The 12733-nt window shown below is 46.2% G+C and overlaps 1 protein-coding gene across 2 annotated transcripts in view; it reads right to left on the bottom strand.

Annotated features, from left to right (window-relative positions):
- The window catches only part of LOC119459708 (epoxide hydrolase 4), a 72854-nt gene that overhangs the window by 46797 nt on the left and 13324 nt on the right, over window positions 1-12733 (bottom strand). The window contains exons 1-3 of one of the 2 annotated variants that reach the window (XM_037721355.2): window positions 7463-7541; window positions 1785-2015; window positions 679-809 (exon numbers count right to left, since the gene is read on the bottom strand). In XM_037721355.2, the coding sequence (XP_037577283.1) occupies window positions 679-809; window positions 1785-1973 (320 nt within the window). In that variant the 5' untranslated portion in view covers window positions 1974-2015; window positions 7463-7541. Of the gene's footprint in view, window positions 1-678; window positions 810-1784; window positions 2016-7462; window positions 7542-12733 lie in introns of those variants that run through there. The other variant, XM_049671154.1, reaches the window with a different exon arrangement.

Genomic DNA, 12733 nt, shown 5'->3' with positions numbered 1-12733 from the left:
AGCAGCCGCTAGAGCATAAAGCACCCCCCTCCCCCCCTCCCTCCCTCCACCGCCTCCGTCGCCTCCTCCCCGTGCCCCGCGAGCGAACGAAGACCGTGCGCTTCTGGCCGCCTTCCTCTCTTGCGTGCGCGAGATTAAGCTGTGGTTGCCGGCTCATCCTCGCACGCTTTCACTAGCACATACAGAGTACGGCGCGCGGCGATGATTTTATCGCCGTTGGACTTTATACGGAACCTCACGGCGACAACGATGGTTACGGCAAAAGTGCGCTTGTAGTGTCCATCTAATGGCTATTGCAATAAAAAGTAATCGAAAGTAATATATGCTGCTAGATCAGCATTAAAATAATTTCAAACGAAATACATTCATTTACCGTAGAGCGATACTGTACATTGACGAGTGCCATTTTATTAGCATACTTGCATAGGCATTGCACAAACATTGACACACCGCGTAGTCCACACGTATGGAATTGCGCTTGTGAACGAACGACAAGGCCGAGCGCAACATGATGAAATCAAAAAGAGATTCCGTCAAACCTCGCTAAAACTTCGGCTGAAGCTCTGCTTTTCCTGAGACTCCTTTATTCTCTCAAATATGTCCCTTTCTTATACTTTCAGGATTATTTTTTGTGTCTTTTTTAAGGAAAGGAATGAAAGGCAGAGACGTCGCAAATACCAGAATTCCTTGCTGAGCTCAGGTATCTGTCTGTTCCAGATGAACCAGAAGTCCAGGAAACCGTGCAAGAACAGCAGCATTGTACGGCTTTCAACATCGCAGCCCTTGGTAACGTAATGGAATGTAATGTCCTAAAGAAGAGATGAAAGAATGCAAAATTTACACGATAACGTTTTTTTAGGGGCATATTGAGTAGGTGTAGGATATCTTTGCCTACAGCGTCTTGAAATGCGCGTTCAGGTTCCGTTGTATATTGCTAAACATCTAAATTCCGCAAGAAAATTATATTTTAAGACTCAAAATATTACAATATCGTAAACAAGCGCTGCAGCAAAGTCTCTTTCACGGTGCGTTTCCGAAGCACTTTATACCATCGTACGGGTCTGTTGACAAAACAAGAGGAGGTACGCTCTTTGATTTTTTTAATTGCTACATAGCTGAACGATATTCTTTCCGAATTCCCTCCCCCCCCCCCCTCCACACACACACAGATCTGTCATATGTCAACGAAGAAAATGCCATGTATTGCAAAAGCGTCACTACATTATTGTCTTGTAATATTATGACGATTTTATTGTCACAGTCATACATTTCTTTGATATTTATTGCGCACCAGACGGCCTGCCGCGACTGGCAAGCCCTCCCTGCGCAAGAGCCTCCATTCTTGGTTTTTCCTGCCCGTGTATGTTTTGTACCACAGCTAAGAAAATGCATCAGCATCGAGCCCTCCAGTGAGCAATATTGAAGTTTGTATCTAGTTCTGTGGGCTCTCCGTCGATCTTTCTGTCTGATCCACAACACTCGGTCTCCGTCATCGCCAGCGCAAACTGAAAGTCCAGACCGCTAGCATTCCGTATCCAAGAAATAGTGTTTCCTCCTGATGTATAAGCCTTGTACGGAGACTTTCAAACTTCGCCTATTGATGACCATCATTCTGTCACGTCCCTTGGATCTTTTTTTTACCAGCAGTAACACAGCTATGAACAATGCATGACGAACTAGCCCGCCAGCAAACAGTACTGAAATCTCAGCTTAAGCCACTTTCCACACCCAGTACTTAATAAGCTTACAAACGCAGGCAACGGTGTCAACGGCCGCTTACGTACGTTTGCGGTCACATATGCGTGCTCTCCAAACTTCTCGCTGTAGAATTCGGCCGGTTCCGTTCGGTTTGCGGGAACGAGAACGGAGGGACCGTGCACAGCGATTTGCAGTTTGACGTATCCCTGCATCCAGAGACCCATGGCGGTTGCTATGGCGAAGAACAGCGCTTGGCCCAATATGGTGAGCGCCATCTTGGTGGCACTTCCTCAGCAGGTTTGGCTTGCAGGCGCGCTCTGTAACGAGAAAACAGCGCTCACGTTCAATAGCCGTCAAGCGGCAGCACAAACTCGCCTCATTCTCTGATCTGATCGCAGTTAGACGTGTTATTTTGTAGAACAGCGGCAACGAGAACAACGCCAACAAAGAAGCAAAATACACATTCAACAGCAGTACTTACGACAGGGACGCACAAGACACCATGCACAAGTAGGGGTGGGTGAATCTTCGAATTTTACAAACCGGATGGAATACTTCACACTAGTATTCGTTGGTGTATTCAAAAGGGAACTATTGTAGACTTCCGTATTCCGCATTTTCCAATATTGGAACCTATGTAAATATTTCGCAATAAGCGATTGTTGAAGTTTTGTGACTATCCTCCGTCTTGTACTGGCACCACTGGTAAGTTGCATTAGTATGTGCTCCTTCTTGGCCAAACGCCCGTAAAAAATGTAGCAAGCTAGCACAAAGGTTGTGTAGCCTTAAATAGATTAAATCGATAGCTCCCTATCCGCAGTTGACACCTCCGCTACGAGCGCAGCTCCCTTGATGTGTGGTCACTGCAACGAAGTTGCAGCCAGGATAGCAGTGATAGTTTAGTTTGCAACACGGTTTCGACTGCGGTGTTGTGATTTCAGCAAAATATGCTAATTCATGGTATCAGGTACATTTCGGTTCGCAGTAATGTTGCCACTTCGTGTGTCTGCCGATGTGCCCATGAGGTATCGTAAGTGCCGCATGGCATGGGTACATGCAGCAGTTCCCACAAGAAGGCTATCGCTGACATTGACTATCATCTTCGATGATTCCTGCCCCAATATTATGTATATGTATGTGTGGGTATGGCGCTTATCATAAACACCTATCGAAGTGATGATTTACATGCCCACCAAGTCTAGAGCAAGTGCTGCGCCTTCTCCATCGTGTAATAAATGTGAAGCCACGCGCCACAGACGCGGTTTCATTGCTAGGCAACTTTCTCTGGCATTGCATTTTGCGGTATAGCAAAAATTGATCACCGTACGAGGCCAATGAGGGCTGTTATGATTTGCGATAAGTTAATTGCATCACCGCTAGTTTAAGTACCGAAAGCACAAGCGCATGGGAGGGTTAACTCGATGAAAGCGCAACATGAGCGAAATAACCGGGGACCGACAGTGCCGTAGGAGTACAGCGTGCGAATTAAAAAAGAAAGCCGGAAGGGTGACTTATCTCGAAAGGCGAGATAAATGAGCCTGCATTACGACTCCCGGATGAATGATGTAAATTAAGTTCAACACAGTGTAAAGTGTTGTCACCCGACACATACGACCTTCGAGGCGCGCATTGCAACTAACGGTGGTGCAGAACAGACCATCGGAAGTTGCACTATATATGCATACATCCATCCATCCATACATACATACAGTGGTGAGCACTGTTAGGGTGAACACCTGATTAGTATTCAGGAGCCTGTAGCAGTTGGCGTTGAGCACCAAATAAAGACAACTATTATTTATTTTATCGGAATCATCATGAGGCGTCGTATTCCGCACATTCCCCCCTTGAAGCAGAAGGTATGTTGAAGTTATAACAACTTGAATACTCATGAGGTGTTGACCCTAACAGTGCTCACCACTGCACATACATGCATACACAGGTACACGGCCTTATAAGCTCTCCCATACCGTGTCTACCTCTACCATGTGACCGGCTCGGCACACTTTACGCACAGAAATTTTTGACACTCCTAATGGTAACGCATTAAAATATACTGCAGGAAATTCCTAGGGGGACTTGTCACACTATGCGTAAGCATAATTTACAGTCGCTAATTTTGTACTCATACAACTTTCTGTTGCTCAAGACGTGCTACATACAGTATAGGTGTTTTTCCGAGCCTGAAAGAAGCCCGCGAATACATGCTAAGTGCCTCGAACGGCCAGTCGCGCGGCAATTTTCCGTGTATTAACGGGCTCCTTTCCGCTCGGAAAAACCGAAATGCTGCTCTACGGTTTTCTCATGCACAAATTTCATTTTATCACCATGTTTGAGAAGTTGGTTAATTACTTAGGACAAGTTAAGTAATTAGGCGGAATGCAACAAATAGTCTGAGTATCTCCAAACGAAGGCAAACGTTACCTTGGCTCTGTCCAGCAACGAGGCATTGGCATCATTTTAAATCTTGGTGTATAATAGTTGGGACACCACACACATCTATATATATATATACTTGGTCCACGTGAACGGATTCCCACACATACGTTGTTTTTCATTGCTGCATATAGTAGCGCATTGGAAGGTAGTACGCTCTGCGTATTGTTCATTCTCCCACGCGCACCCGCGTCATAAGGAGCGGACAAATTGCCGCGTCCGAACTGCGTATTCCTGTTACCGCAGTAGTGGTTTTTGGATATTTCTCCGGTAGACTTCTGTTCCATGAAAAATATTTCCTCGTAACACAGCAGCGCTAAGCCCGCCCTATTCTGGCGAAATCAGTAGGCATTTGAGATCCATTCGCGCCCTTCACAGGATGTGAGTAGTATTGTGGACGTGTGCTTCCCTCGTCTTAAGTAGGCATCACAGTTCCGTCATTTTATGCGCGTTCTTATTGAGATTCGTTCTCAATCGCTGAACTGATGGTCCAGCTTGACCCTGTACAAGTTACAAAAGAAAAGTAACCGATTACCTTTAAATTGCGTGTTTCAAAAATATATTTTATTACAGTTAGAGATTACAGCCCCACGAAAGTAACTGAGGAATTACTTAATAGTGATTCTTTACTTCCGCGTTACTTTCTTCAGGACTCTTAACAATATTGCACGGATGCAGTAAAACAAAGGAGCTGGCCTGGCCCTTTAAGTTGTTCCGCTGCAGCCTTATATAAATTGCTTATCTACAACAACAGGTGCAATTTAAAATTTTCTTTAATATTGTTACTTACTTTAGAGCGCAGCACTTATCACCCTTTCCTACGGCGGGTGGCGGCGTAACCGAGCGAAAGAGCGCCGCAGAAGAAAGAGTGAACATGCAGTGCATCGGGGGATAACAAATGCAGTGAGAGGGGGTGTGGCGAAAGCGTGAGAAGAAAAGGGTAGTGCCGCGCAAGACGCGCACTGCGGTGACGATGGTTACAAGATGCGCCCGAATTGCGCGCCTCGTCTGGGAGGTCGGTCTGCCGCGGCTGCTGTTATTCGCGCCCACTCGTCACCCACGCGCTGCCTCTCCCGATGAGCGAAGCAGCCGCGCCACACTCCGATATGTTTTCAATGTGCCGCACGAGACAGATTGTCCACGCCAGTCAATATATCGCGTAACGAGAACACGTATACAGCTGCGCTCAAATGTCTCATTTGAGAGTATCGTTATCGGCGGCGATTTTTTTTTGTTCTGAGGACATTTAAAAAAATTAAATAATGGGGTTTAAATTTTACGTGCCAAAACCACGATTTGATTATGAGGCACCGCGTAGTGGGGGACTCGAAAAATTTCGACCACCTGGGGTTCTTTAACGTGCACCTAAATCTAAGTACAGACATCAGCACTGGCAATGAAAACTTGGTGTAGGGGGAAAAGGAAAGGTAATTATAGGAAGGCTGACCAGTTAGCTTGATGTGCGCGCTGTGGAGTAGGATGTTATAACGCGTACGGATCTTGCGCACAATATTGTGGTTACTCAGCATCTCGGTCCTTTAGGTATGAAGCGCAGAGCTTCATTTTTGCTGGTACTTGGGGAAGACGATCCCAGTTGAGCCAATGAAAAGCAGAAAAAAATTGGAGGACGCTTAAGCTTCGCTTTTAAGAGTGGAACGCGATAGCATTCAAAGATCCCTGTCTGCTTCTCACGCTTTCCGACAACTGCAGCTTAAGCAACCGTAGTGGTTACCGGGAAACACTGGCTGCGAACGCTGTGCACGGAGGCGAGCGTTCTGGTAGAAACGAGGCCTGTTGCGTGCGGCGATCCCAGTCATAATGCACAGCCGCGCCCCAAAAAATTGAATAATTTTCAGGTTTCCATTTTTGTTTCATACTTTTAATATTTCAGTATGAGAAGATTTAACATAAAAGGCATGCGCTGTGAGTGTTTTGTTTAGTGACATGTGTTTGCGGACTGTCATTCTCGAAATTCCGAGGAACAGCTTTGCCAAGAATGCAAGAGAAGGTATGAGCAACATTAGTGATAGAATGCTGTGGCAATATAACCCGCATATACCGCATTTCATATAAGAAGGCGTGGTATATACATGTACCTAAATATATTCGGAGGGCGTGCGTGATTGGGGATGATTTTCTTCGCCACCCGCCGACATTGCACGCCGACCCCCGTTGCCGACGCCGGATTTTCTGCGACACGGGGCCCTTAACGCTATCGCGATAAAACGTCTGTCTGTGACCTCCTGTTATTTAGGTCGTAAGTGGCCTTCGCTATCGAGAAATAATAGCACCTGTTTACTTATTCGGCCAACATCGGGTTGTGCGTCAAGATAAGGAAACAAATACTCAGCCCCTGGGCTGCAGAGTCAGAACATGCGCATCTAGGCTGCGAGGCTGCTGCGCGGCACGATCTCGGGCTTTCTACTGCAGCTCTCACTAAATTCAGGTTCTGAAATCTACGTCGCATGTTACTGTTTGCCTCTTCAATAAAGCAGCTGGCTACATGTAAGTGGGTGATGCGAAATGTAATTGATATACAGGGAGCGTTATCGCGTAGGCAATGTAATTGTTGAATTAGAAAGTTACCAAGAAATTTAATCGGTAACAAGTAATAATTACATGTAATTGGTTACTAACAAGTCTGCCCAGTTTGCTTGGCTCTGGGCTGCATACACTCTTATTTGTTCGTGATAGCTATAGTATCTTGAAAGTATTCAACTGTAATGCGTAGGATGGATAACCGTTGGACCATTAGAGTTACAGAATGTGTACCCAGAGAAGGGAAGCGCAGTCGAGGATGGCATAAAACTAGGTTGGGTGATGACGTTAGGAAATTTGAAGGCGCAAGTTGGAAACAGCTAGCGCAGGACAGGGGAAATTGGAGTTCACAGGGAGAGGCCTTCGTCCTGCAGTGGACGTAAATATAGGCTGCTGATGATGATGATGATGTAGCGAGAACTGAGCGCGAAAGACCCCATCAGTTACGACCAGCAATACATGAGTTACTAGTGCATATCACTAGCACCCCTTAATATGACCCACTTGCTAGCTACGTGGTGATGGCGTTTCGCTGTTGAGCGCGAGGTCGCGGGTGTGACTGCTGGCCGCGGCGACCGCATTTCGATGATAGCGAGCTCCAATAACGATTGTGCACTTGAGTTTAGGTTTATCTCAAAAAACACCAACTGGTAACAAATATTCCGGCGCCACCCGATACAGCTTTCCTCGTAACCGAGTGTGTAGTTTCGGGATGTCCAACCTTACTATTTATGGGCTCCTAATTCATTGAGCAGGCACATGTGCATCTAAAATGGCAGGTAACACTTACCGTAAAATATTGTTCTGACTTTGCTTAACAGGCGTCAAGGTGAGTCGGGAAGAGAGGACGAGGATCCTGCCAGTTCGGGCCAGGATTGTACTGAAAGCACGGGCGAAGCTACCTTTTATTATACGAAGCGCTGTTGGCGTTATCGTAGAAATCTCAGACTTACGCTTCATATTGTGCAGGGCTTGCACAACGGCTAATAAATGGGAATTACGAGTAATTAGAGCAAGATCCGTTAGCACTCGTATAGGCCAGTGCACCTTATCAAAGAAGGTCAAGTTGTTTCACCATTGACACAATAAAGCCGAAAAAGGTCTTGCAGCAACCCCTCTCAGAATCTATGCCACCACCATTGTTCTTGAAACACGTGTAGGACTCTACTAGGCTGGAAATTTATCGACTACAGCCGTCTTGATCAAGTACCAACTTCCCAGGTGCCGCAAACCTTTTTTTTTTCACACGCACACACATACACACACGGATACGCACACAGACACAGATCCGCATCAGCAGACCCGTGTACGGACACGTACATATGCTTGCGCATGCAATCGGCGGCAAGTGGTAAGGTACGACGCCTCTATCTAGTATATACAATGTGAAGGTTGGCTTACGAAACAAAAGTTGGGCAAAGTGCGCTTTCAAAGGGTGCTGGTCTGATACTGATAGGAGCTATAGCTGATGAGATACACACTAAATTAAACGATGCTGTGTGCTAAGAGTGCAAAACTATATTCTTAGTCCTCGCCAGAAAACACGTACAATAAAAACAGGCAAGGGTTTATTGAACTTTCCTGATAATTTTTTATGATATATGGTATCACGCAGTTCCCACAGTCCTGCCCACACTTGAGCATTTGGTACTTTTTTAAATTGTACGCATGTGCGAAATGCGAGCGACGCCGTAAATAAGGAAAAGGAATAAAAAATCAATTTGTGGTTCGATGTTTCTGAGGGAATTGATGGTAAGCTAAGTTTATTAATTGTTGGCGGCATGGCTACTGCACATGTTATGTAAATGTAAGGCTAATGACCAAAATTTCTGCAGGCATTGACGCAAATGAAGTATTACTTTTGCAAATAACATGTTAGGGACGCAAGTACAATGCAGTGTTAGAGCAGATGTAACGCGGTCAGGTAGGTTTAACATAATGACGCAAATGATATAACGTGACATAGAACAACGTCATGATATGACATCGTGTCGGCTACTTCCGGCTGTCTTGGAGCCAGCGCGCGAAGCATCTCTAACCTCTCCGCTAGCCTGGTCAGTGATACCCCAGCGAGAACTACGAAAGCAGCGTGCGTTGCGAGCGTTCTATCGCAGCGCCGAGTGAGTCCTGTATTCGGTAACCGCAGGCGAGCTGGACGTTTTGACGAATGGGTGGAGGCGTAAACTGAAGCCTCTCCATACTACTACCGCAGTGATGAAGGGGCTTAGCGTTAACATGAGCGGCTTGACTGGCCTGCACTGTGCAGCCAGGTGGCGCAGAGCCTAACCAGTCAAACAAAGAGCTCCTATTCCTGGCACCAATTGTCGCGCGCCTTGCATACGTCGCCTCGTGGGGTCAGAGCTTCATTCTACATCGCTATGGGTGACGACGCTCCAGGCCCTAGTAGCGGGCGGGGAAGACCGAGAAAGTACGCCGCCGTGGAAGAGGCCAGAGCAGCTCGAAATGCCGCTCGTCGTAACCGCCATAGGGAGGAAGCGGCTATGCATTAATCTGCAGCAGCGGCCCGACCAGAGCAACAGGCGGCCCTAATCCGACGCGGGCGTTCTGGGAATGCAGAATTGGTGGGGAGAGAGATGCAACAACGCTTTCGCCTTGACATTCTTAGAAAGTTCTAAGCATCCCCAGTAATTTTTCTGGCATTAATCGTGAAGTGACGGCTGGAAACGCGTAGAAAATGGCGCCGATCGCACACTAGCAGCCCGATGCGCTCCAGCCACACCGCTCGCATGCTGCCTTGCACAGGGACACGATGTCGGCGCTTGACATGGTGTCGATCGCTATATTTGCAGCCCACACCATAACGAGGGCGATCCATGTTACTCGCGAAAAAAAAAAGTTCGAGACTAGCCCTGACCGCGCAGCTCCGTGAACACGGACAACGTTGTAACATAATCTGGCGACACTTGCTATATGCAGAAAGTGCTTGAATGTAGTGAGAAATTCTCTTTTGATTACTTTTTTATAGAAAGAAATAACCAACATTCCAACTAATACGAAGAACATGTGCTCACCATGAAGTTGGAAAAATTATCGATGACATGACCTGGGTAACCAATCGGATAGCTCGCCCCCCTGACTTCACTTGGGAAAACTTCAAGTGGAACGGGGCGGCTGAAAACGTAGGGTAGCAGCGCCGCGGCCATTATTACTGATGCACATTTTTAAAACCTTATAATAAATTATACGCTCTACACGCAGCGCCTAAGTACCTAACTTATTGATCAGAAGCACCTACAGCGATCCTTTAAATGCACAGAAATTTCTTTATACGGTTTGGTCCCATTCTTGGCTGATGCTTGTTGCGGTGCCATGGCGGTTACCCACTACGGGCGATTGGTTTCTTGGGTTGGCAACTTTTTGGTTTTACCTTTTTTTTTGCTGACTTCTTCATTTCCCAGCCTGCAGTAATGAGCTTGTGTTAACTAAGCTAGATGACAGTAGCCAGAGTGTACGGCCAAGTGTTCATATGTCTCGCGATGCCGACGGCATTACAATGGCGGCATGACACGATGGCATGGCGGTAATGGAATAGCAACGTTCTATTAACGATAACAGAATGATCACAGTGAAACCAGGATAGCCTGACAACCGTGGTTTGACAATGACGGGATGACGACACCTTACTCAGGGTGGCAACATGACGACGACTGCATGATTACGATTGCGTCACGAATGCGTAACAACCGCGTGAAGAAAACATAATTATGATGATGATGACGGCAGGACCATGGCGATGTGACGACGAGGGCATGTAACAAAGAAATGACGGCAATGGAATGAGGATGTTTATTTGACACTGACAGGGAGACGATGTCGGAACGATTAAGATGAAATCAGGGCGGTCCTAAGACGGCCGTGGTTCAATTATATAGACGCAAATGAAGCTTCGCTTCTAAACACGGCGGCGAATCTATTCTAGGAGATCATTGGTGACGTTAATGCGATTAGCGCTATTTCTTGTGTTTGGTGCGTATTTGGAGAATAGCTTTTATATGTTAAGGTTAATAGAATAGTGGTTATTATGTCCGTCTGCCATAGCGTCAAGCCATACATGAATGAGCCTGTACATCCGCGGACACACGAAGTGACAATCTCACTTCCACCGACAATACCGAGAGAGATACATCGCAGTATAGCAGCTTCAGATGAAACGCCGTACCAATCTTCGATATCGCTTGTACCATGGTAGCAACTTCGCTGCAATGGCAATATATCAAACGGCCACACTCGACACGGATGTGTCTGTTGCGGATGAGGCAATATCGCCTTATCATATTCAATGTTACTTCCCCTTGCGTCACATTGGCAAGGTAATTCTGGGGGATGGGTCAAGAATGACCATATTCCATTATCACATACGGACTGCCTAAGTTCTCTCTTCCCGAACATACCAAGTTCAGGCCCATACCGAGTGGCCCAAGTTGTCTATTTGGTCACAGACGCACTGGGTCATGTATAATCGGAAAGGCTTGCGTCGTGATCCAAGCTCGTAGATGACTTGAGTAACTGGGTATTTGAAAGAGGTTTGAAACATACAGCAGACTGGGTGAAGTTCCCAAGGGATTCAAATCGTATTAAGATTGTGCAGAAACCATCAACGACAGTTCTCGTAGTTACCCAGTACGCTCACGCTTCTAGGGAGCTATTCGCTTTAATAAGTCGCCTTTTGCCTATACATTCGCAATCTCCGCAACCGCATTAGATGTTCAATAAAATTCGGCAATTATACATGCATATATATTAAATATCACCATTGAACATACCATATGTAGAACATAAGTTTGGGAGTATTACGTTGTGAGACAATAACACGGACCTAGAATGAACAAAGGCTATATGATAAGCCACTCTCTTATCTCCAGACCTACTCATCGGTGGCGGCAAGGTTTACCCAGACATAAGCAACGTATGGCCAAACTCGTTGTCTGCCTCTCAGTTCGCGACATATGGTTCCACGGTTTGATGGAGTTCATAGGTAAAAATAAAGTGAATTGAATTTCAAAGGTGAAGTATAATATAGAAAACATAGGCACCTCAAAAATAAACCTTTGGTGGTACACCTATACTTTGAATATAGCAATCTTCAGGCAAAAAGCAGGAAGTTACAGCGCTCAGTTACGCAGCTCCACACGACTGGCCATTGAAGGCACTTTGACGTCTGTCGTCAAAAAGTCACTATCATGCACCCGTTCTGATACCGTCGTTGTCGTCAAGAATCCGTGTAATCACGTCGTCAGGATGCCAGCTTCGTCATCCTACTCGTCATATGGCATAGGCGTATCTACCGGGGGGGGGGGGGCAAAGCATGCCATTTGCCCCCCCCCCCCCCCTCACTTTCGAAAGCGGGCACTTTCGGCTACGCACTGGAAAGTCGAACAAAACTACAGCTGAAGCTAAATTTTATTTCTTAATAGAGTCACCATGTTAATATAATGCTTTTCTTTACTACGTATCCCCGGTTTGGGCAGCGAGTATTGTGCCTCCTCGTGACGCGCTGTGGTGGGCGACGCGCGAGATTCGACATACACACTTGCATTGCGCAGAAGTCCTGGCGCTGGACAGTTCCCGCAGTTACAAATTACCGCCTAACCATACTTGAAAAAACAAAACAATCGGCTTGACATATTTAACATTCGGGCGAGGGGAGAGGCCCGGATAAAGTATTTTAATCAGCGGCGCCCAACGATGGGTGTGCCTTACTGCATGAAATGGTTGGATTATCAAATGCTGGAGCCATTGAATCTCCGTCCAGAAATAGTCTACGTAGCGTTGCAGTGTAAATATATATCTTATCACCATCAAAAATCTAATCAAACCACTTAGAGGTGTAACTGCCGAATTTATTCTTTGTGTAATCACGACTTATCGTATATTTATTTATTTATTCATTCATTTATGCATGATACCTCAAAGGTCCCAGAACGGGACATTACATGAGGGGTGGGCACGTAGAAAAATGACGGGACAGGTTAGGTGGCGTGACTTGAAAGATGGCCTTCAATATCAGTTTTGAAACGGGAAATGTCTGTGATGAGGGTGA

This window comes from Dermacentor silvarum, chromosome 7 (assembly GCF_013339745.2).
Source record: "Dermacentor silvarum isolate Dsil-2018 chromosome 7, BIME_Dsil_1.4, whole genome shotgun sequence".
Taxonomy (NCBI): Eukaryota; Metazoa; Arthropoda; class Arachnida; order Ixodida; family Ixodidae; genus Dermacentor; species Dermacentor silvarum.
The sequence above is the reverse complement of the archived record's forward strand: the minus strand, read 5'-3'. Positions and strand labels throughout refer to the sequence as shown.